Here is a 25,978-nt window from a genome sequence, read left to right on the forward strand (position 1 = left end):
GGGGGATACCTAGTCAGTTGTACAACAAAGGGGGATACCTAGTCAGTTATACAACAGAAAGGGGGATACCTAGTCAGTTGTACAACAGAAAGGGGGATACCTAGTCAGTTATACAACAAAGGGGGATACCTAGTCAGTTATACAACAGAAAGGAAAGGGGGATACCTAGTCAGTTGTACAACAGAAAGGGGGATACCTAGTCAGTTATACAACAGAAAGGGTGATACCTAGTCAGTTATACAACAGAAAGGGGGATACCTAGTCAGTTATACAACAAAGGGGGATACCTAGTCAGTTATACAACAAAGGGGGATACCTAGTCAGTTATACAACAAAGGGGGATACCTAGTCAGTTATACAACAAAGGGGGATACCTAGTCAGTTGTACAACAAAGGGGGATACCTAGTCAGTTATACAACAGAAATGGGGATACCTAGTCAGTTGTACAACAGAAAGGGGGATACCTAGTCAGTTATACAACAGAAAGGAAAGGGGGATACCTAGTCAGTTGTACAACAAAGGGGGATACCTAGTCAGTTATACAACAGAAAGGAAAGGGGGATACCTAGTCAGTTGTACAACAGAAAGGGGGATACCTAGTCAGTTATACAACAAAGGGGGATACCTAGTCAGTTATACAACAAAGGGGGATACCTAGTCAGTTATACAACAAAGGGGGTACCTAGTCAGTTATACAACAGAAAGGAAAAGGGGATACCTAGTCAGTTATACAACAAAGGGGGATACCTAGTCAGTTGTACAACAAAGGGGGATACCTAGTCAGTTATACAACAGAAATGGGGATACCTAGTCAGTTGTACAACAGAAAGGGGGATACCTAGTCAGTTATACAACAGAAAGGGGGATACCTAGTCAGTTATACAACAAAGGGGGATACCTAGTCAGTTATACAACAGAAAGGGGGATACCTAGTCAGTTATACAACAGAAAGGGGGGTACATAGTCAGTTATACAACAGAAATGGGGATACCTAGTCAGTTGTACAACAGAAAGGGGGATACATAGTCAGTTATACAACAAAGGGGGATACCTAGTCAGTTATACAACAGAAAGGGGGGTACATAGTCAGTTATACAACAGAAAGGGGGATACCTAGTCAGTTATACAACAGAAAGGGGGATACCTAGTCAGTTATACAACAGAAATGGGGATACCTAGTCAGTTGTACAACAGAAAGGGGGATACCTAGTCAGTTGTACAACAGAAATGGGGATACCTAGTCAGTTGTACAACAGAAAGGGGGATACCTAGTCAGTTATACAACAGAAAGGAAAAGGGGATACCTAGTCAGTTGTACAACAGAAAGGAAAGGGGGATACCTAGTCAGTTATACAACAGAAAGGAAAGGGGGATACCTAGTCAGTTATACAACAGAAAGGAAAGGGGGATACCTAGTCAGTTATACAACAGAAAGGAAAAGGGGATACCTAGTCAGTTATACAACAGAAAGGAAAAGGGGATACCTAGTCAGTTATACAACAAAGGGGGATACCTAGTCAGTTATACAACAGAAAGGGGGGTACATAGTCAGTTATACAACAGAAAGGGGGATACCTAGTCAGTTATACAACAGAAAGGGGGATACCTAGTCAGTTGTACAACAGAAAGGGGGATACCTAGTCAGTTATACAACAGAAAGGGGGATACCTAGTCAGTTATACAACAGAAAGGGGGATACCTAGTCAGTTATACAACAAAGGGGGATACCTAGTCAGTTATACAACAGAAAGGGGGATACCTAGTCAGTTATACAGCAGAAAGGGGGATACCTAGTCAGTTGTACAACAGAAAGGGTGATACCTAGTCAGTTGTACAACAGAAAGGGGGATACCTAGTCAGTTGTACAACAGAAAGGGGGATACCTAGTCAGTTGTACAACAGAAAGGGGGATACCTAGTCAGTTATACAACAGAAAGGAGAGGGGGATACCTAGTCAGTTATACAACAGAAAGGGGGATACCTAGTCAGTTGTACAACAAAGGGGGATACCTAGTCAGTTGTACAACAGAAAGGGGGATACCTAGTCAGTTGTACAACAGAAAGGGGGATACCTAGTCAGTTGTACAACAGAAAGGGGGATACCTAGTCAGTTATACAACAGAAAGGAGAGGGGGATACCTAGTCAGTTATACAACAGAAAGGAAAGGGGGATACCTAGTCAGTTATACAACAGAAAGGAAAGGGGGATACCTAGTCAGTTGTACAACAAAGGGGGATACCTAGTCAGTTATACAACAGAAAGGGGGATACCTAGTCAGTTGTACAACAGAAAGGGGGATACCTAGTCAGTTATACAACAGAAAGGAAAGGGGGATACCTAGTCAGTTATACAACAGAAAGGGGGATACCTAGTCAGTTATACAACAGAAAGGAAAAGGGGATACCTAGTCAGTTGTACAACAAAGGGGGATACCTAGTCAGTTATACAACAGAAAGGGGGATACCTAGTCAGTTATACAACAGAAAGGAAAAGGGGATACCTAGTCAGTTGTACAACAGAAAGGGGGATACCTAGTCAGTTATACAACAGAAAGGGGGATACCTAGTCAGTTATACAACAGAAAGGAAAGGGGGATACCTAGTCAGTTGTACAACAGAAAGGGGGATACCTAGTCAGTTATACAACAGAAAGGGGGATACCTAGTCAGTTATACAACAGAAAGGGGGATACCTAGTCAGTTATACAACAGAAAGGGGGATACCTAGTCAGTTGTACAACAGAAAGGGGGATACCTAGTCAGTTGTACAACAGAAAGGGGGATACCTAGTCAGTTGTACAACAGAAAGGAAAGGGGGATACCTAGTCAGTTATACAACAAAGGGGGATACCTAGTCAGTTGTACAACAGAAAGGGGGATACCTAGTCAGTTATACAACAGAAAGGGGGATACCTAGTCAGTTATACAACAAAGGGGGATACCTAGTCAGTTATACAACAAAGGGGGTACCTAGTCAGTTATACAACAGAAAGGAAAGGGGGATACCTAGTCAGTTGTACAACAGAAAGGGGGATACCTAGTCAGTTATACAACAGAAAGGAAAAGGGGATACCTAGTCAGTTATACAACAGAAAGGGGGATACCTAGTCAGTTGTACAACAGAAAGGGGGATACCTAGTCAGTTGTACAACAGAAAGGGGGATACCTAGTCAGTTATACAACAGAAAGGGGGATACCTAGTCAGTTATACAACAGAAAGGGGGATACCTAGTCAGTTATACAACAAAGGGGGATACCTAGTCAGTTATACAACAGAAAGGGGGATACCTAGTCAGTTGTACAACAGAAAGGGTGATACCTAGTCAGTTGTACAACAGAAAGGGGGATACCTAGTCAGTTGTACAACAGAAAGGGGGATACCTAGTCAGTTGTACAACAGAAAGGGGGATACCTAGTCAGTTGTACAACAGAAAGGGGGATACCTAGTCAGTTGTACAACAGAAAGGGTGATACCTAGTCAGTTGTACAACAGAAAGGGGGATACCTAGTCAGTTGTACAACAGAAAGGGGGATACCTAGTCAGTTGTACAACAAAGGGGGATACCTAGTCAGTTGTACAACAGAAAGGGGGATACCTAGTCAGTTGTACAACAGAAAGGGGGATACCTAGTCAGTTATACAACAGAAAGGAAAAGGGGATACCTAGTCAGTTGTACAACAGAAAGGGGGATACCTAGTCAGTTATACAACAGAAAGGGGGATACCTAGTCAGTTGTACAACAGAAAGGGGGATACCTAGTCAGTTATACAACAGAAAGGGGGATACCTAGTCAGTTATACAACAAAGGGGGATACCTAGTCAGTTATACAACAGAAAGGGGGATACCTAGTCAGTTATACAGCAGAAAGGGGGATACCTAGTCAGTTGTACAACAGAAAGGGGGATACCTAGTCAGTTATACAACAAAGGGGGATACCTAGTCAGTTATACAACAGAAAGGGGGATACCTAGTCAGTTATACAACAGAAAGGGGATACCTAGTCAGTTGTACAACAGAAAGGGGGATACCTAGTCAGTTGTACAACAGAAAGGGGGATACCTAGTCAGTTGTACAACAGAAAGGGGGATACCTAGTCAGTTGTACAACAGAAAGGGTGATACCTAGTCAGTTGTACAACAGAAAGGGGGATACCTAGTCAGTTGTACAACAGAAAGGGGGATACCTAGTCAGTTGTACAACAAAGGGGGATACCTAGTCAGTTATACAACAAAGGGGGATACCTAGTCAGTTATACAACAGAAAGGGGGATACCTAGTCAGTTGTACAACAGAAAGGGGGATACCTAGTCAGTTGTACAACAAAGGGGGATACCTAGTCAGTTATACAACAGAAATGGGGATACCTAGTCAGTTGTACAACAGAAAGGGGGATACCTAGTCAGTTATACAACAGAAAGGGGGATACCTAGTCAGTTGTACAACAAAGGGGGATACCTAGTCAGTTATACAACAGAAAGGAAAAGGGGATACCTAGTCAGTTGTACAACAGAAAGGGGGATACCTAGTCAGTTATACAACAGAAAGGGGGATACCTAGTCAGTTATACAACAGAAAGGGGGATACCTAGTCAGTTATACAACAGAAAGGGGGATACCTAGTCAGTTGTACAACAGAAAGGGGGATACCTAGTCAGTTGTACAACAGAAAGGGGGATACCTAGTCAGTTGTACAACAGAAAGGGGGATACCTAGTCAGTTGTACAACAGAAAGGGGGATACCTAGTCAGTTATACAACAGAAAGGGGGATACCTAGTCAGTTGTACAACAGAAAGGGGGATACCTAGTCAGTTGTACAACAGAAAGGGGGATACCTAGTCAGTTGTACAACAGAAAGGGGGATACCTAGTCAGTTGTACAACAGAAATGGGGATACCTAGTCAGTTATACAACAGAAAGGGGGATACCTAGTCAGTTATACAACAGAAAGGGGGATACCTAGTCAGTTATACAACAGAAAGGAAAGGGGGATACCTAGTCAGTTGTACAACAGAAAGGAAAGGGGGATACCTAGTCAGTTGTACAACAGAAAGGAAAGGGGGATACCTAGTCAGTTGTACAACAGAAAGGAAAGGGGGATACCTAGTCAGTTGTACAACTGAATGCCTTCAACTGAAATGTGTCTTCCACATTTCACCGAACCCTTCTGAATCGGAGGTACGGGGGGCTGCATAATCGACATCCCAAGTCGTTGGCGCCCGGGTAACAGTGAGTTAACTGCCCTGTTCAGGGGCAGAACGACCCATTTTTACTATGTCAGCTCGGGGATTCGATCCAACTCGTGGATACTGGCCCAACACTCTAACTACTAGGCTACCATCTAGGTTCTGTCCATATAATATATTTTTCATTATGAGCTAACAGGCTAAACTGATCCTGGATCAGTACTCTAATTCTGAGATATTTTGTGAATACAGGCCCAATGTAATCTTATTCATTAGTAATTTAAAGGCAAAACTGATCCTAGGTCAGTACTTAGTATACTCTGGTGGTCAGTGTTTCTACAATAGGCCTGTTTCCCATAAAGTAGGTTCTGTTAGCAGGAGTAGATGATTTGCAGCTAGCGAGGGCACAGGGCACAGGGCACAATGAGTAACTAAGTGTACAACAAAGTAAACACCAACCTCACAACCAGTCAAATACAAAGTGATAGTCTGGGAAGCTACAGTATTACACACAGATACCCTTATAACTTGTCTGAGCCAGCCGAGTAGAGCTGGATTGTACTGGCCAGGTTATGCCTGTCCACCGTAGTTCCCGGACGGTGTTGAAAAGGAAAATGTCAGAGTTAGTATAGGACGTTTTCAGGTCGGCACGACCTGTCAGTGTTTTAAAAAGTCAAATATCCATTTTGTCTCAGACTTTGATGTGATGGCAGCTACATTCTAAAAACATTCATCAGACATCAGCTGGAACAAAAAATATGAATTAAAATGAACCTTGAAAGGTATTCAAAGTGCTTTATTCTTGTATTTGATAGGATGATGAATGGAGAAGTGGATAAGAACATGTTTGATTCCACACTGATTCCACGATGAGGACATGTTTGATTCCACGCTGAGAACATGTTTGATTCCACGCTGAGAACATGTTTGATTCCACGCTGATTCCACACTGAGAACATGTTTGATTCCACGCTGATTCCATGCTGAGAACATGTTTGATTCCACGCTGATTCCACACTGAGAACATGTTTGATTCCACACTGATTCCATGCTGAGAACATGTTTGATTCCACGCTGATTCCACGATGAGAACATGTTTGATTCCACGCTGATTCCACGATGAGGACATGTTTGATTCCACGCTGAGAACATGTTTGATTCCACGCTGATTCCACGATGAGAACATGTTTGATTCCACGCTTTAAAAGCCCTTAGTGCTTCAATCAATAGAGCCTTCAAATGTTTAGTTTAAAAAAAACAAGACAGACATTCTCCACTTGGTCAGTGAAAGACTGTTAATTTTATTTGGTGTTGTAAGGTGAAACGCCATGGCAGATCTCTCTCTCTTTCTCTCTCTCTCTCTCTTTCTCTCTCTCTCTCTCTCTCCATTGGTGGATGTATAGTGTGAACTGAGATACAATCAAGCATGTAATAACAAGTAGAAACCTCTGGACAGTGGAGCCGAGACCATAAAGGACAGAACAGACTCCAACACAGAAATGACTGACACATATCAACCAATCACACTCCTCCTCCCTGAACCACCCTGATCTGGGGTGCTATTCAATCAAAACCGTGCTTCATGTTCTTTCGGGTAAGACAAATAGCACCTTACTCTTGTGAAAGACACAGTGAACATTATGTCAATGTCCAAACATGCTTGAGGAATGTTATCGTCATCTTAACCAGGAAACCTGGAAAGCGGTTTTGATTGAATGTCGACCACATCATGACCATATCTCTGGGAGACATACAGGGCAGGACTGGTCACAGAGGGTGTCGTTGTGGAGGAAGGGACAGAGGGACGGAGGTACAGCCAGTACAGTAGGGACAGAATTAAGGTTTTGGTGTCTCTTGTGCCCTGTTTTCCATAAAAGCTTGAGAGCAGCTGAGTAGTGGGGTCCAGGGGACAAGGACAGGGACATGGGCTGGGACAGGGGCACACCGACGTCCCCAAACCTCATGTTCATCAGAAAGTAAAAGGCACTTCAAAAAAATCGTAAAACAAATTCCAGTGTATTATATATTATATATATCTCTCTAAATATATATCTTACGATTATGCTCTCTCTCCCTTTCTATATATATATATGTGTATGTATGTATGTATATATATATACACACACACACACACACACACATACATACATACATACATACATACATACATACATACATACATACATACATACATACATACATACATACATACATACATACATACACACACACACACACACACACACACACACACACACACACACACACACACACACACACACACACACACACACACACACACACACATATATACAGTGCCTTGCGAAAGTATTCGGCCCCCTTGAACTTTGCGACCTTTAGCCACATTTCAGGCTTCAAACATAAAGATATAAAACTGTATTTTTTTGTGAAGAATCAACAACAAGTGGGACACAATCACGACATTTATTGGATATTTCAAACTTTTTTAACAAATCAAAAACTGAAAAATTGGGCGTGCAAAATTATTCAGCCCCTTTACTTTCAGTGCAGCAAACTCTCTCCAGAAGTTCAGTGAGGATCTCTGAATGATCCAATGTTGACCTAAATGACTAATGATGATAAATACAATCCACCTGTGTGTAATCACGTCTCTGTATAAATGCACCTGCACTGTGATAGTCTCAGAGGTCCGTTAAAAGCGCAGAGAGCATCATAAAGAACAAGGAACACACCAGGCAGGTCCGAGATACTGTTATGAAGAAGTTTAAAGCCGGATTTGGATACAAAAAGATTTTCCAAGCTTTAAACATCCCAAGGAGCACTGTGCAAGCGATAATATTGAAATGGAAGGAGTATCAGACCACTGCAAATCTACCAAGACCTGGCCGTCCCTCTAAACTTTCAGCTCATACAAGGAGAAGACTGATCAGAGATGCAGCCAAGAGGCCCATGATCACACTGGATGAACTGCAGAGATCTACAGCTGAGGTGGGAGACTCTGTCCATAGGACAACAATCAGTCGTATATTGCACAAATCTGGCCTTTATGGAAGAGTGGCAAGAAGAAAGCCATTTCTTAAAGATATCCATAAAAAGTGTTGTTTAAAGTTTGCCACAAGCCACCTGGGAGACACACCAAACATGTGGAAGAAGGTGCTCTGGTCAGATGAAACCAAAATTGAACTTTTTGGCAACAATGCAAAACGTTATGTTTGGCGTAAAAGCAACACAGCTCATCACCTTGAACACACCATCCCCACTGTCAAACATGGTGGTGGCAGCATCGTGGTTTGGGCCTGCTTTTCTTCAGCGGGGACAGGGAAGATGATTAAAATTGATGGGAAGATGGATGGAGCCAAATACAGGACCATTCTGGAAGAACCTGATGGAGTCTGCAAAAGACCTGAGACTGGGACGGAGATTTGTCTTCCAACAAGACAATGATCCAAAACATAAAGCAAAATCAACAATGGAATGGTTCAAAAATTAACATATCCAGGTGTTAGAATGGCCAAGTCAAAGTCCAGATCTGAATCCAATCGAGAATCTGTGGAAAGAACTGAAAACTGCTGTTCACAAATGCTCTCCATCCAACCTCACTGAGCTCGAGCTGTTTTGCAAGGAGGAATGGGAAAAAATTTCAGTCTCTCGATGTGCAAAACTGATAGAGACATACCCCAAGCAACTTACAGCTGTAATCGCAGCAAAAGGTGGCGCTACAAAGTATTAACTTAAGGGGGCTGCATAATTTTGCACGCCCAATTTTTCAGTTTTTGATTTGTTAAAAAAGTTTGAAATATCCAATAAATGTCGTTCCACTTCATGATTGTGTCCCACTTGTTGTTGATTCTTCACAAAAAAAATACAGTTTTATATCTTTATGTTTGAAGCCTGAAATGTGGCAAAAGGTCGCAAAGTTCAAAGTTCAATACTTTCGCAAGGCACTGTATATATATATATATATAGAACGAGAGAGAGAAATAATATATACTGTATGTATACATAGACGCATGATGATATAGGAAGGAATGCCAAGATAGGAGTATAAACACGAGACATAACAATATACAGTAGGTGACCTTTTAAAATAGTTTAGAGGCAGCTGGTTATATTGGATACTAGTACAAAGAGGACAAAGTGAGGAGGAGAAAAAGCCACAGCTTGGAACACTTGTTAAGGTTTAAGGTTCTGGCAGAGTGAGGAGAGGGACTCGTGGCAAGAGGTTTGAGTTGTCTCTGCGGTACGAACTGAAGGCGTTGCATAGGCCAGAAATAACATGGCTCCTGATTAAACATGTCACAACCCTAATAACAGTACAGTGTAACAAAATAACAGTCTGAAACAACTCAATCAAACAAGCAAATAGAAAGAAATAGGATTAATAATAATAATAATAACTGTGAGGACAGATCCGTTTACTAAGTTGAAGCAAAAAAAAAGTGTTTTTAAGAAAAACTTAAAAGCGGGACGGCTTCCAAGTCAGCAGCTGATTGGTGCAGGGCCAGGGGGGGCGGAGCCCCAGTGGAATGGTAAGTGTGTGAATGTGTGTGTGTGCACGCTGAGCTGAGCTTGATCCATCAGAGCAGGGTCAGGGGGGCGGAGCCCCAGTGGAATGGTAAGTGTGTGCATGTGTGTGTGCACGCTGAGCTGAGCTAGATCGATCAGAGCAGGGCTCAGAAGTGTGTGTGTGTCTGTCTCTGTCAACCAGCCCGGTGTGTTAGAACTATAGGGTGGTAAGAGGTGGTTGGGGGTCCAGGAAAGGAGGGGCACTACAGTTTAGTGTACTAGGATTTGTATAGGGAAGTGTGGTAGGGTGGTAGGATGCATAATAGTGCTACACTTTGGTCTCCCGAGAGGCGTAGTGGTCTAAGGCACTGCATCGCAGTGCTAGAGGCGTAACTACAGCCCTGGGTTCGATCCCGGGCTGTATCAAAACTGGCCGTGATCAGGAGTCCCATAGGGCGGCGCACAATTGGCCCAGCGTCGTCCGGGTTAGGTCGTGGGGGCTCTAGCGACTCCTTGTTGCGGGCCGGTGGGCCTGCAGGCTGACCTCGGTCGTCAGGTGAACTGTGTTTCCACACATTGGTGCTGCTGGCTTCCCGGGTTAAGCAAGAAGGTGTTAAGAAGTGCGGTTTGGCTGGTCATGTTTCGGAGGACAAATGACTCGACCTTCGCCTCCCGAGCCCGTTGGGGAGTTGCAGTGATGAGACAAGACCAAAATTGGGGAGAAAAAGGGGGTAAAATATTTCTGGTTGTAGGGGTGTAGTCTCCAGTTCAGTGTCCTGGTATTTCTGGTTGTAGGGGTGTAGTCTCTAGTTCAGTGTCCTGGTATTTCTGGTTGTAGTCTCCAGGTCAGTGTCCTGGTATTTCTGGTTGTAGTCTACAGTTCAGTGTCCTGGTATTTCTGGTTGTAGTCTACAGGTCAGTGTCCTGGTATTTCTGGTTGTAGTCTCCAGTTCAGTGTCCTGGTATTTCTGGTTGTAGTCTCCAGGTCAGTGTCCTGGTATTTCTGGTTGATGGTGTAGTCTACAGGTCAGTGTCCTGGTATTTCTGGTTGTAGTCTACAGGTCAGTGTCCTGGTATTTCTGGTTGTAGTCTACAGGTCAGTGTCCTGGTATTTCTGGTTGTAGTCTACAGTTCAGTGTCCTGGTATTTCTGGTTGTAGTCTACAGTTCGGTGTCCTGGTATTTCTGGTTGTAGGGGTGTAGTCTACAGGTCAGTGTCCTGGTATTTCTGGTTGTAGTCTCCAGTTCAGTGTCCTGGTATTTCTGGTTGTAGTCTACAGTTCAGTGTCCTGGTATTTCTGGTTGTAGTCTACAGTTCAGTGTCCTGGTATTTCTGGTTGTAGTCTACAGTTCGGTGTCCTGGTATTTCTGGTTGTAGGGGTGTAGTCTACAGGTCAGTGTCCTGGTATTTCTGTTTGTAGTCTCCAGTTCAGTGTCCTGGTATTTCTGGTTGATGGTGTAGTCTACAGGTCAGTGTCCTGGTATTTCTGGTTGTAGTCTACAGGTCAGTGTCCTGGTATTTCTGGTTGTAGTCTACAGTTCAGTGTCCTGGTATTTCTGGTTGTAGGGGTGGTCTACAGTTCAGTGTCCTGGTATTTCTGGTTGTAGTCTACAGTTCAGTGTCCTGGTATTTCTGGTTGTAGTCTACAGTTCAGTGTCCTGGTATTTCTGGTTGATGGTGTAGTCTACAGGTCAGTGTCCTGGTATTTCTGGTTGATGGTGTAGTCTACAGGTCAGTGTCCTGGTATTTCTGGTTGTAGTCTACAGTTCAGTGTCCTGGTATTTCTGGTTGTAGTCTACAGTTCAGTGTCCTGGTATTTCTGGTTGTAGTCTACAGTTCAGTGTCCTGGTATTTCTGGTTGTAGTCTACAGTTCAGTGTCCTGGTATTTCTGGTTGTAGTCTACAGTTCAGTGTCCTGGTATTTCTGGTTGTAGTCTACAGTTCAGTGTCCTGGTATTTCTGGTTGTAGTCTACAGTTCAGTGTCCTGGTATTTCTGGTTGTAGTCTACAGTTCAGTGTCCTGGTATTTCTGGTTGTAGTCCACAGTTCAGTGTCCTGGTATTTCTGGTTGTAGGGGTGTAGTCTACAGGTCAGTGTCCTGGTATTTCTGGTTGATGGTGTAGTCTACAGGTCAGTGTCCTGGTATTTCTGGTTGATGGTGTAGTCTAAGGTTCATGGTCCTGGTATTTCTGGTTGTAGTCTACAGTTCAGTGTCCTGGTATTTCTGTTTGTAGTCTACAGTTCAGTGTCCTGGTATTTCTGGTTGTAGTCTACAGTTCAGTGTCCTGGTATTTCTGTTTGTAGTCTACAGTTCAGTGTCCTGGTATTTCCGGTTGTAGTATCCAGTTCAGTGTCCTGGTATTTCTGGTTGATGGTGTAGTCTACAGTTCAGTGTCCTGGTATTTCTGGTTGTAGTCTACAGTTCAGTGTCCTGGTATTTCTGTTTGTAGTCTACAGTTCAGTGTCCTGGTATTTCTGGTTGTAGTCTACAGTTCAGTGTCCTGGTATTTCTGTTTGTAGTCTACAGTTCAGTGTCCTGGTATTTCCGGTTGTAGTCTCCAGTTCAGTGTCCTGGTATTTCTGGTTGATGGTGTAGTCTACAGTTCAGTGTCCTGGTATTTCTGGTTGTAGTCTACAGTTCAGTGTCCTGGTATTTCTGGTTGTAGTCTACAGTTCAGTGTCCTGGTATTTCTGTTTGTAGTCTACAGTTCAGTGTTCTGGTATTTCTGGTTGTAGTCTACAGTTCAGTGTCCTGGTATTTCTGGTTGTAGTCTACAGTTCAGTGTCCTGGTATTTCTGGTTGTAGTCTACAGGTCAGTGTCCTGGTATTTCTGGTTGTAGGGGTGTAGCCTACAGTTCAGTGTCCTGGTATTTCTTGTTGATGGTGTAGTCTACAGGTCAGTGTCCTGGTATTTCTGGGTGTAGCCTACAGTTCAGTGTCCTGGTATTTCTGGTTGATGGTGTAGTCTACAGTTCAGTGTCCTGGTATTTCTGGGTGTAGTCTACAGGTCAGTGTCCTGGTATTTCTGGTTGATGGTGTAGTCTCCAGTTCAGTGTCCTGGTATTTCTGGTTGTAGGGGTGGTCTACAGTTCAGTGTCCTGGTATTTCTGGTTGTAGTCTACAGGTCAGTGTCCTGGTATTTCTGGTTGTAGTCTACAGGTCAGTGTCCTGGTATTTCTGGTTGTAGTCTACAGTTCAGTGTCCTGGTATTTCTGGTTGATGGTGTAGTCTACAGGTCAGTGTCCTGGTATTTCTGGTTGTAGTCTACAGTTCAGTGTCCTGGTATTTCTGGTTGTAGTCTACAGTTCAGTGTCCTGGTATTTCTGTTTGTAGTCTACAGTTCAGTGTTCTGGTATTTCTGGTTGTAGTCTACAGTTCAGTGTCCTGGTATTTCTGGTTGTAGTCTACAGTTCAGTGTCCTGGTATTTCTGGTTGTAGTCTACAGGTCAGTGTCCTGGTATTTCTGGTTGTAGGGGTGTAGCCTACAGTTCAGTGTCCTGGTATTTCTTGTTGATGGTGTAGTCTCCAGGTCAGTGTCCTGGTATTTCTGGGTGTAGTCTACAGGTCAGTGTCCTGGTATTTCTGGGTGTAGTCTACAGGTCAGTGTCCTGGTATTTCTGGTTGATGGTGTAGTCTCCAGTTCAGTGTCCTGGTATTTCTGGTTGTAGGGGTGGTCTACAGTTCAGTGTCCTGGTATTTCTGGTTGTAGTCTACAGGTCAGTGTCCTGGTATTTCTGGTTGTAGTCTACAGTTCAGTGTCCTGGTATTTCTGGTTGTAGTCTACAGTTCAGTGTCCTGGTATTTCTGGTTGATGGTGTAGTCTACAGGTCAGTGTCCTGGTATTTCTGGTTGATGGTGTAGTCTACAGGTCAGTGTCCTGGAATTTCTGGTTGTAGTCTACAGTTCAGTGTCCTGGTATTTCTGGGTGTAGTCTACAGGTCAGTGTCCTGGTATTTCTGGTTGATGGTGTAGTCTACAGGTCAGTGTCCTGGTATTTCTGGTTGTAGTCTACAGGTCAGTGTCCTGGAATTTCTGGTTGTAGTCTGCAGGTCAGTGTCCTGGTATTTCTGGTTGTAGGGGTGTAGTCTACAGGTCAGTGTCCTGGTATTTCTGTTTGTAGTCTCCAGTTCAGTGTCCTGGTATTTCTGGTTGTAGTCTACAGGTCAGTGTCCTGGTATTTCTGGGTGTAGTCTACAGGTCAGTGTCCTGGTATTTCTGGTTGTAGTCTACAGGTCAGTGTCCTGGTATTTCTGGGTGTAGTCTACAGTTCAGTGTCCTGGTATTTCTGGTTGTAGTCTACAGGTCAGTGTCCTGGTATTTCTGGTTGTAGTCTACAGTTCAGTGTCCTGGTATTTCTGGTTGTAGTCTACAGTTCAGTGTCCTGGTATTTCTGGTTGTAGTCTACAGTTCAGTGTCCTGGTATTTCTGGTTGTAGTCTACAGTTCAGTATCCTGGTATTTCTGGTTGTAGGGGTGTAGCCTACAGTTCAGTGTCCTGGTATTTCTGGTTGATGGTGTAGTCTACAGGTCAGTGTCCTGGTATTTCTGGTTGATGGTGTAGTCTACAGGTCAGTGTCCTGGTATTTCTGGTTGTAGTCTACAGTTCAGTGTCCTGGTATTTCTGGTTGTAGTCTACAGGTCAGTGTCCTGGTATTTCTGGTTGATGGTGTAGTCTACAGGTCAGTGTCCTGGTATTTCTGGGTGTAGTCTACAGGTCAGTGTCCTGGTATTTCTGGTTGTAGTCTACAGGTCAGTGTCCTGGTATTTCTGGTTGATGGTGTAGTCTACAGGTCAGTGTCCTGGTATTTCTGGGTGTAGTCTACAGGTCAGTGTCCTGGTATTTCTGGTTGATGGTGTAGTCTACAGGTCAGTGTCCTGGTATTTCTGGTTGATGGTGTAGTCTACAGTTCAGTGTCCTGGTATTTCTGGTTGTAGTCTACAGTTCAGTGTCCTGGTATTTCTGGTTGTTGACCTGGTAGTAGCCTCTCTTGGTGTGTTCAGCCAGTTGGCGCCGGTACTCTTCATCCTCATCGCTGAGGTAGAACCCACGACTTTCAGAGTACGGTAGCTTGGAGGGAGGGGTCTGGGGCTCAGGATGCGAGCTGGAACTGAACCCACAGACAGAGACAGAGACACAGACAGACAGACAGACAGACAGACAGACAGACAGACAGACAGACAGACAGACAGACAGAGACACAGACAGACAGACAGACAGACAGACACACAGACAGGTTAGGTGTATATACTTCCAAACACACTCACAATAGAATTCAGTAAAAAGCCACACATGTAGATGAATATAGAGTAACACCAGCAGGTAGACAGCAGTAGCCCATCACAACACTCACAGGCTAAAAACACTCCCATGTTGTGCTCCTACCCTATAGGCTGAGGCCGGCTGTGGTCCAGTTTCTGGGTCTTCAGGGGGACAGCATAGATATCTGGGTGCTTCTGAGCTATCTCCAACTGGTGGGAGGAGACAAAGCGATATGAAATATGATGCCGTGATGGCAACACATAGACTAGCAGACACACCCACCCACCCACCAACCCCCTCACCCCGTCCCCTCTCCCTTACCCTGGCGTTCTGTGCCTCCTGCAGCTCCAGCATCCTCTGAGCGCGTGCAAAGTGGTCCATCTTCTCAAAGGCCTTGACCTTCCCCAGGAATGACCTGAGGCTGGGGTCCTCAGGGTTCTCCTCTGGTTCCTCGGGGCCCATAGGGGCCACTGTGACTGGGGCTGTGCTGCTGGTGGTGTCCTGGATATTATAGGAGGGTTTGATGGTGACGGGGGGCTGCAGTGCCAGGGGCTTGGCCTTGCCGAAGGAGTTGAGGGAGCGAGGGAGAGGAGGGGGGTCGTTGCTGGCAGGGCTGGAGGAGTGGGAGTCGTAGCCACGGCTGGGGGGGGGGTCGTACGCCCCTACTACCCCCCTGGGAGGGACTACCTCATCTCTGAACAACAGCTTCACCTTGAGGGGAAAGGAAGGGAGAGGTGGAGAGAGGGGAGGGGGACCAGCAGAGAATTAGAAGGAATCAAATCATTTTGATTTGATTCAATTAAATCATTCTATTTCTATGGGGACCAGACAGGGTCAGTCACATACGCACAACTCAAACCTTTGTGTTGGTGAATACTAGATTTCAGACTAGAAACATTTAAATGTTCCTTCCTTTAGTCTTCCACCCTCACTACGACACTGTTCTTTTAAAAAAGGAAAAAAGCCTCATTGTATAGTCCCCGAGCAATGGTGAATACCACATTTTGACAAAGAGGACACTGACTAAACCACGGACGTTCTATTTCTCTACTACATGCTCTAGAGTTCAGAACACAGGGAGAGTAATCTATAAGATCTGCTCAATGGACTGTGATGTTTCAGCCTCTGAGGTCATAGGCCCTTTCAGTTCTATCACCACAGAGGGTTCTGGGAGTCACTTCATGCTAAATTAGGTACCAGCGTCGAAGTTGCCGATGGAGGAATCCGAGCCACGGCGGGCGTGATTTCTCCAGATCAGATCATTCTTCAGAGGGAAGGGGAGTCTGCTCCTTCTCGTTGAGTTCAAGAGCTAAGCGGGGTGTCAGTAAATTGCCAAAAATGGAACAAGTAGAATATAAGAGCACTGGGGCTAAACACAGACTAGCCTGACTGACCAATGACATGGAACATGAGTGGAGAGAGGCATGAAATATGTAATGATAGTTCCACAAATAATTTATGCCAGAGTTCAGCACAGAGTCAAGCGTGTGTGTGTGTGTACTGTGTGTGTGTGTCTCACCTTGGGGGGGTCAGGTACAAACACGTGCGTTGGGCTGGCGCTGCTGAGCACCTCTCTGCTGCCCACCCTCCTGATGCCACCACGGATATCTGGACTGCACCTGCGCAGTATCTGACCACACACACACACGCACGCACGCACGCACGCACGCACACACACACACACACACACAAACACACACACAAATAATTGAAGATTCTTGCACAGCCATACAAAATCATACCGTTAAATAACCCTTGTGAAATGTTAGTCAATTCTGCCACACACACACACGCACGCACGCACGCACGCACGCACGCACGCACGCACGCACACACACACACACACACACACACACACACACACACACACACACACACACACACACACACACACACACACACACACACACACACACACACACAAACACACACAAACACAAACACACACAAATAATTGAAGATTCTTGCACAGCCATACAAAATCATACCGTTAATAACCCTTGTGAAATGTTAAAGTCAATTCTGCCAGTGTTTCCAGTTTGTTTCTAACTACTAAAGTACTGTACTAGAGAGAAACTGGCCACAGGCCTTTGGGTCCACTATTATCATAGTGCTGACTAGCCTCTATTTAATAAACAAATGTTTTGCTAAATTAAATTGGACACATTGAGTTCCTGAAACAACCCAAATAAATGCTAACCAGATGGTATTGATTCCGGTCACGAAGGCATAGACTGGACTCGAGACAGATTTCATAGGTGTAATGACGTGTTTCACCTGTAGAGGGCAGCAGAGATTCTTACAGCTCTACATAGACATCTGAGTGTGTGTGTGTCTAACCTCCTCTGCCAGTACGGGCTCAGAGGAGCGACTGATAGCCGACACTAGCAGTTGATTGGCCGGTTCATTGTCCAGCTCGTTATCCGTATAAGCCCCGCCCTCGTCCGCCGTGTCATCGTAGTCACTGGCCAGTCGGCTGTCCATGCTCAGGTAGTCGGCCGACATGGCTGACAGGTAGGACATGCGGTCGTCATGGAGATCAAGGTCCGTCCCCGTGCCGTCCAGCTAAAAGAGACACATGATGGATCTTGGTGTACAGACAGGAAGCAGAAACACAAAGAAAACACAAAGAAAGAAAGAAAGAAGAACCGAGCTGTAGAGCACCAGAAGGATTCACAGAGAGTATGCTCACAACACAGGACAACACAGGAAATATAGAGGGAACAACTTATGACTATCTGACAGGGGATAGAAAAGGAAGTTATCACTATTTTAAATGGAATAGAAAAGGAAGTTATCACTATCTGACAGGGGATAGAAAAGGAAGTTATCACTATCTAACAGGGAATAGAAAAGGAAGTTATCATTATTTTAAAGGGGATAGAAAAGGAAGTTATCACTATTTTAAAGGGGATAGAAAAGGAAGTTATCACTATCTTAAAGGGGGTAGAAAAGGAAGTTATCACTATTTTAAAGGGGATAGAAAAGGAAGTTATCACTATCTTAAAGGGGATATAAAAGGAAGTTATCACTATTTGACGGGGGATAGAAAAGGCAGAGGTATAGAAATAGTATCAAATGAACGGGTTAAGATGGACAAGTACACAAATGTTCACAGAAATCGTAGAGCATTGAAGTATACAGTAAGACTATTCTACTGAACATGATTGATCATGTGGATGACGGGGATTAGAATAGAGGATCAAAATGTGATGTATAGAAGAGGAAAGGAGCAGAATAGAGTATAGTAGACTACAGAGTATAGTTCAGTAGAGTATAGTAGACTATAGTGTATAGTTCAGTAGAGTATAGTAGACTACAGAGTATAGTTCAGTAGAGTATAGTAGACTATAGTGTATAGGTCAGTAGAGTATAGTAGACTATAGTGTATAGTTCAGTAGAGTATAGTAGACTAGAGTATAGTTCAGTAGAGTATAGTAGACTATAGTGTATAGTTCAGTAGAGTATAGTAGACTACAGAGTATAGTTCAGTAGAGTATAGTAGACTATAGTGTATAGTTCAGTAGAGTATAGTAGACTATAGTGTATAGTTCAGTAGAGTATAGTAGACTACAGAGTATAGTTCAGTAGAGTATAGTAGACTATAGTGTATAGTTCAGTAGAGTCTAGTAGACTATAGTGTATAGTTCAGTAGAGTATAGTAGACTATAGTATATAGTTCAGTAGAGTATAGTAGACTACAGAGTATAGCTCAGTAGAGTATAGTAGACTATAGTGTATAGTTCAGTAGAGTATAGTAGACTATAGTGTAGTTTAGTATAGTTAACTATTGTGTATGGTTTAGTATAGTATGCCATATAGTATAGTATAGTAGACCAGAGTGTATAGTATAGTATAGTAGACTAGAGGGTATAGTATAGTAGACTACAGTGTATAGTTTAGTATAGTAAACTATGGCGTATAGTTTAGTATAGAATATAATAGTGTATAGTTTAGCATTTTATAGTGGACTATAGTGTATAGTTTAGTATAGTAGACTACAGTGTGTAGAGTATGTAAACTGTATCAGAGGCTGTGGTATAGCTAATCCCCAGAGTCATACTGTATCAGAGGTTGTGGTATAGCTAATCCCCAGAGTCATACTGTATCAGAGGTTGTGGTATAGCTAATCCCCAGAGTCATACTGTATCAGAGGTTGTGGTATAGCTAATCCCCAGAGTCATACTGTATCAGAGGTTGTGGTATAGCTAATCCCCAGAGTCATACTGTATCAGAGGTTGTGGTATAGCTAATCCCCAGAGTCATACTGTATCAGAGGTTGTGGTATAGCTAATCCCCAGAGTCATACTGTATCAGAGGTTGTGGTATAGCTAATCCCCAGAGTCATACTGTATCAGAGGTTGTGGTATAGCTAATCCCCAGAGTCACTCTGTATCAGAGGTTGTGGTATAGCTAATCCCCAGAGTCATAGTGTATTAGAGGTTGTGGTATAGCTAATCCCCAGAGTCATACTGTATCAGAGGTTGTGGTATAGCTAATCCCCAGAGTCATACTGTATCAGAGGTTGTGGTATAGCTAATCCCCAGAGTCATACTGTATCAGAGGTTGTGGTATAGCTAATCCCCAGAGTCATACTGTATTAGAGGCTGTGGTATAGCTAATCCCCAGAGTCATACTGTATCAGAGGTTGTGGTATAGCTAATCCCCAGAGTCATACTGTATCAGAGGCTGTGGTATAGCTAATCCCCAGAGTCATACTGTATCAGAGGTTGTGGTATAGCTAATCCCCAGAGTCATACTGTATCAGAGGTTGTGGTATAGCTAATCCCCAGAGTCATACTGTATCAGAGGCTGTGGTATAGCTAATCCCCAGAGTCATACTGTATCAGAGGTTGTGGTATAGCTAATCCCCAGAGTCATACTGTATCAGAGGTTGTGGTATAGCTAATCCCCAGAGTCATACTGTATCAGAGGTTGTGGTATAGCTAATCCCCAGAGTCATACTGTATTAGAGGCTGTGGTATAGCTAATCCCCAGAGTCATACTGTATCAGAGGTTGTGGTATAGCTAATCCCCAGAGTCATACTGTATCAGAGGCTGTGGTATAGCTAATCCCCAGAGTCATACTGTATCAGAGGTTGTGGTATAGCTAATCCCCAGAGTCATACTGTATCAGAGGCTGTGGTATAGCTAATCCCCAGAGTCATACTGTATCAGAGGTTGTGGTATAGCTAATCCCCAGAGTCATACTGTATCAGAGGCTGTGGTATAGCTAATCCCCAGAGTCATACTGTATCAGAGGTTGTGGTATAGCTAATCCCCAGAGTCATACTGTATCAGAGGCTGTGGTATAGCTAATCCCCAGAGTCATACTGTATCAGAGGTTGTGGTATAGCTAATCCCCAGAGTCATACTGTATCAGAGGCTGTGGTATAGCTAATCCCCAGAGTCATACTGTATCAGAGGCTGTGGTATAGCTAATCCCCAGAGTCATACTGTATCAGAGGCTGTGGTATAGCTAATCCCCAGAGTCATACTGTATCAGAGGCTGTGGTATAGCTAATCCCCAGAGTCATACTGTACCAGAGGTTGTGGTATAGCTAATCCCCAGAGTCATACTGTATCAGAGGCTGTGGTATAGCTAATCCCCAGAGTCATACTGTATCAGAGGCTGTGGTATAGCTAATCCCCAGAGTCACTGTATCAGAGGTTGTGGTATAGCTAATCCACAGAGTCACTCTGTATCAGAGGTTGTGGTATAGCTAATCCCCAGAGTCATACTGTATCAGAGGTTGTGGTATAGCTAATCCCCAGAGTCATACTGTATCAGAGGTTGTGGTATAGCTAATCCCCAGAGTCATACTGTATCAGAGGCTGTGGTATAGCTAATCCCCAGAGTCATACTGTATCAGAGGTTGTGGTATAGCTAATCCACAGAGTCACTCTGTATCAGAGGTTGTGGTATAGCTAATCCCCAGAGTCATACTGTATCAGAGGCTGTGGTATAGCTAATCCCCAGAGTCATACTGTATCAGAGGTTGTGGTATAGCTAATCCCCAGAGTCATACTGTATCAGAGGTTGTGGTATAGCTAATCCCCAGAGTCATACTGTATCAGAGGTTGTGGTATAGCTAATCCCCAGAGTCATACTGTATCAGAGGTTGTGGTATAGCTAATCCCCAGAGTCATACTGTATCAGAGGCTGTGGTATAGCTAATCCCCAGAGTCATACTGTATCAGAGGCTGTGGTATAGCTAATCCCCAGAGTCATACTGTATCAGAGGTTGTGGTATAGCTAATCCCCAGAGTCATACTGTATCAGAGGCTGTGGTATAGCTAATCCCCAGAGTCATACTGTATCAGAGGTTGTTGTATAGCTAATCCCCAGAGTCATACTGTATCAGAGGCTGTGGTATAGCTAATCCCCAGAGTCATACTGTATCAGAGGCTGTGGTATAGCTAATCCCCAGAGTCATACTGTATCAGAGGTTGTGGTATAGCTAATCCCCAGAGTCATACTGTATCAGAGGTTGTGGTATAGCTAATCCCCAGAGTCATACTGTATCAGAGGTTGTGGTATAGCTAATCCCCAGAGTCATACTGTATCAGAGGTTGTGGTATAGCTAATCCCCAGAGTCATACTGTATCAGAGGCTGTGGTATAGCTAATCCCCAGAGTCATACTGTACCAGAGGCTGTGGTATAGCTAATCCCCAGAGTCATACTGTATCAGAGGTTGTGGTATAGCTAATCCCCAGAGTCATACTGTATCAGAGGTTGTGGTATAGCTAATCCCCAGAGTCATACTGTATCAGAGGTTGTGGTATAGCTAATCCCCAGAGTCATACTGTATCAGAGGCTGTGGTATAGCTAATCCCCAGAGTCATACTGTATCAGAGGCTGTGGTATAGCTAATCCCCAGAGTCATACTGTATCAGAGGTTGTGGTATAGCTAATCCCCAGAGTCATATATTAAGAAATAAATTAATCTGGCTGAACCCAAATTTGCCAAATTTGCCTGTGCTCAGTACAATGACACAATAACACTTTGCGCCCCTCAAATGATACTTATGTAACAACAGCCTGAGAACACTGGACTTGAAAAATCCCACACAGATGGAACCATGTGACATTCAATGTGTTATCTGACTGCCACAGGTGCTCCCTGTCAAAATACCACGACCAATCCAGAGGACACGCCGGTTGGGAACCACTGCACTATGGTTTAGTGCAGTACAGTATAGTTCAGTATAGTACAGTATAGTATAGTTCAGTATAGTACAGTATAGTATAGTTCAGTATAGTACAGTACAGTACAGTAAAGTTCAGTATAGTATAGTTCATTATAGTTCAGTATAGTATAGTTCAGTATAGTATAGTTCAGTATAGTATAGTTCAGTATAGTACAGTAGAGTAAAGTTCAGTATAGTATAGTACAGTATCGTTCAGTATAGTATAGTTCACTATAGTACAGTATAGTTCATTATAGTACAGTACAGTATAGTTCAGTATAGTACAGTATAGTATGGTTCAGTATAGTACAGTACAGTAAAATTCAGTATAGTATAGTACAGTATAGTCCAGTATAGTATAGTTCACTATAGTACAGTATAGTACAGTATAGTATAGTTCAGTATAGTACAGTATAGTACAGTATAGTTACGTTTGGTGCAGTACAGTATAGTATAATACAGTATAGTTCACTATAGTACAGTATAGTATAGTTCACTATAGTACAGTATAGTATAGTTCAGTATAGTACAGTATAGTATAGTTCGGTATAGTACAGTACAGTGTAGTTCAGTATAGTATAGTATAGTCCAGTATAGTACAGTATAGTATAGTATAGCTCATTATAGTACAGTACAGTATAGTTCAGTATAGTACAGTATCGTATAGTTCAGTATAGTACAGTACAGTAAAATTCAGTATAGTATAGTACAGTATAGTTCAGTATAGTGCAGTACAGTGTAGTTCAGTATAGTGCAGTATAGTATAGTACAGTATAGTTCAGTATAGTGCAGTACAGTGTAGTTCAGTATAGTGCAGTATAGTATAGTACAGTATAGTTCAGTATAGTATAGTACAGTATAGTTCAGTATAGTTCAGTATAGTACAGTATAGTGTAGTTCAGTATAGTACAGTATAGTTCAGTATAGTGCAGTACAGTGTAGTTCAGTATAGTTCAGTATAGTATAGTACAGTATAGTACAGTATAGTTCAGTATAGTTCAGTATAGTGTAGTTCAGTATAGTATAGTTCAGTATAGTTCAGTATAGTGTAGTTCAGTATATTGTAGTTCAGTATAGTTCAGTATAGTGTAGTTCAGTATAGTTCAGTATATTGTAGTTCAGTATAGTTCAGTATATTGTAGTTCAGTATAGTGTAGTTCAGCATAGTTCAGTATAGTGTAGTTCAGTATAGTTCAGTATATTGTAGTTCAGTATAGTTCAGTATATTGTAGTTCAGTATAGTTCAGTATATTGTAGTTCAGTATAGTACAGTATAGTGTAGTTCAGTATAGTTCAGTATAGTGTAGTTCAGTATAGTACAGTATAGTGTAGTTCAGTATAGTTCAGTATAGTGCAGTTCAGTATATTGTAGTTCAGTATAGTTCAGTATAGTGTAGTTCAGTATAGTGTAGTTCAGTATAGTTCAGTATAGTGTAGTTCAGTATAGTTCAGTATATTGTAGTTCAGTATAGTTCAGTATATTGTAGTTCAGTATAGTACAGTATAGTGTAGTTCAGTATAGTTCAGTATAGTGTAGTTCAGTATAGTGTAGTTCAGTATAGTTCAGTATAGTGTAGTTCAGTATAGTTCAGTATATTGTAGTTCAGTATAGTTCATTATATTGTAGTTCAGTATAGTGTAGTTCAGTATAGTTCAGTATAGTTCAGTATAGTGTAGTTCAGTATAGTGTAGTTCAGTATATTGTAGTTCAGTATAGTGTAGTTCAGTGTAGTTCAGTATAGTACAGTATAGTGTAGTTCAGTATAGTTCAGTATAGTGCAGTTCAGTATAGTTCAGTATAGTGTAGTTCAGTATAGTTCAGTATATTGTAGTTCAGTATAGTTCAGTATAGTGTAGTTCAGTATAGTTCAGTATAGTGTAGTTCAGTATAGTTCAGTATAGTTCAGTATAGTGTAGTTCAGTATAGTTCACTATAGTACAGTATAGTATAGCTCATTATAGTACAGTACAGTATAGTTCAGTATAGTACAGTATCGTATAGTTCAGTATAGTACAGTACAGTAAAATTCAGTATAGTATAGTACAGTATAGTTCAGTATAGTGCAGTACAGTGTAGTTCAGTATAGTGCAGTATAGTATAGTACAGTATAGTTCAGTATAGTGCAGTACAGTGTAGTTCAGTATAGTGCAGTATAGTATAGTACAGTATAGTTCAGTATAGTATAGTACAGTATAGTACAGTATAGTTCAGTATAGTTCAGTATAGTGTAGTTCAGTATAGTACAGTATAGTTCAGTATAGTGCAGTACAGTGTAGTTCAGTATAGTTCAGTATAGTATAGTACAGTATAGTACAGTATAGTTCAGTATAGTTCAGTATAGTTCAGTATAGTTCAGTATAGTGTAGTTCAGTATAGTATAGTTCAGTATAGTTCAGTATAGTATAGTTCAGTATAGTTCAGTATAGTGTAGTTCAGTATAGTTCAGTATATTGTAGTTCAGTATAGTTCAGTATATTGTAGTTCAGTATAGTACAGTATAGTGTAGTTCAGTATAGTTCAGTATAGTGTAGTTCAGTATAGTACAGTATAGTGTAGTTCAGTATAGTTCAGTATAGTGCAGTTCAGTATATTGTAGTTCAGTATAGTGTAGTTCAGTATAGTGTAGTTCAGTATAGTTCAGTATAGTGTAGTTCAGTATAGTTCAGTATATTGTAGTTCAGTATAGTTCAGTATATTGTAGTTCAGTATAGTACAGTATAGTGTAGTTCAGTATAGTTCAGTATAGTGTAGTTCAGTATAGTGTAGTTCAGTATAGTTCAGTATAGTGTAGTTCAGTATAGTTCAGTATATTGTAGTTCAGTATAGTTCATTATATTGTAGTTCAGTATAGTGTAGTTCAGTATAGTTCAGTATAGTTCAGTATAGTGTAGTTCAGTATAGTGTAGTTCAGTATAGTGTAGTTCAGTGTAGTTCAGTATAGTACAGTATAGTGTAGTTCAGTATAGTTCAGTATAGTGCAGTTCAGTATAGTTCAGTATAGTGTAGTTCAGTATAGTTCAGTATATTGTAGTTCAGTATAGTTCAGTATAGTATAGTACAGTATAGTACAGTTCAGTATAGTACAGTATAGTGTAGTTCAGTATAGTATAGTTCAGTATAGTTCAGTATAGTGTAGTTCAGTATAGTGTAGTTCAGTATATTGTAGTTCAGTATAGTTCAGTATAGTGTAGTTCAGTATAGTTCAGTATATTGTAGTTCAGTATAGTTCAGTATATTGTAGTTCAGTATAGTGTAGTTCAGTATAGTTCAGTATAGTGTAGTTCAGTATAGTTCAGTATATTGTAGTTCAGTATAGTTCAGTATATTGTAGTTCAGTATAGTGTAGTTCAGTATAGTTCAGTATAGTTCAGTATAGTTCAGTATAGTGTAGTTCAGTATAGTGTAGTTCAGTATAGTTCAGTATATTGTAGTTCAGTATAGTGTAGTTCAGTGTAGTTCAGTATAGTACAGTATAGTGTAGTTCAGTATAGTTCAGTATAGTGCAGTTCAGTATAGTTCAGTATAGTGTAGTTCAGTATAGTTCAGTATATTGTAGTTCAGTATAGTTCAGTATAGTGTAGTTCAGTTAGTTCAGTATAGTGTAGTTCAGTATAGTTCAGTATAGTTCAGTATAGTGTAGTTCAGTATAGTTCACTATAGTACAGTATAGTATAGCTCATTATAGTACAGTACAGTATAGTTCAGTATAGTACAGTATCGTATAGTTCAGTATAGTACAGTACAGTAAAATTCAGTATAGTATAGTACAGTATAGTTCAGTATAGTGCAGTACAGTGTAGTTCAGTATAGTGCAGTATAGTATAGTACAGTATAGTTCAGTATAGTGCAGTAC

The 25,978-nt window shown here is 42.0% G+C and overlaps 1 protein-coding gene and 1 long non-coding RNA gene across 3 annotated transcripts in view; one reads left to right on the forward strand and one right to left on the reverse strand.

Annotated features, from left to right (window-relative positions):
* The window catches only part of LOC135513772 (uncharacterized), a 244,581-nt gene that overhangs the window by 6,199 nt on the left and 212,404 nt on the right, over window positions 1–25,978 (forward strand). The gene's annotated exons all lie outside the window — the stretch shown is intronic.
* Window positions 14,520–25,978, reverse strand: part of LOC135513769 (tight junction protein ZO-2-like) — a 211,121-nt gene continuing 199,662 nt past the window's right edge. Inside the window, exons 20-24 of one of the 2 annotated variants that reach the window (XM_064936685.1) lie at window positions 17,273–17,497; window positions 16,452–16,562; window positions 15,254–15,643; window positions 15,056–15,141; window positions 14,520–14,780 (exon numbers count right to left, since the gene is read on the reverse strand). In XM_064936685.1, the coding sequence (XP_064792757.1) occupies window positions 14,609–14,780; window positions 15,056–15,141; window positions 15,254–15,643; window positions 16,452–16,562; window positions 17,273–17,497 (984 nt within the window). In that variant the 3' untranslated portion in view covers window positions 14,520–14,608. The remainder of the gene's footprint in view (window positions 14,781–15,055; window positions 15,142–15,253; window positions 15,644–16,451; window positions 16,563–17,272; window positions 17,498–25,978) is intronic. The other variant, XM_064936684.1, reaches the window with a different exon arrangement.

Source organism: Oncorhynchus masou, chromosome 25 (assembly GCF_036934945.1).
Source record: "Oncorhynchus masou masou isolate Uvic2021 chromosome 25, UVic_Omas_1.1, whole genome shotgun sequence".
NCBI lineage: Eukaryota > Metazoa > Chordata > Actinopteri > Salmoniformes > Salmonidae > Oncorhynchus > Oncorhynchus masou.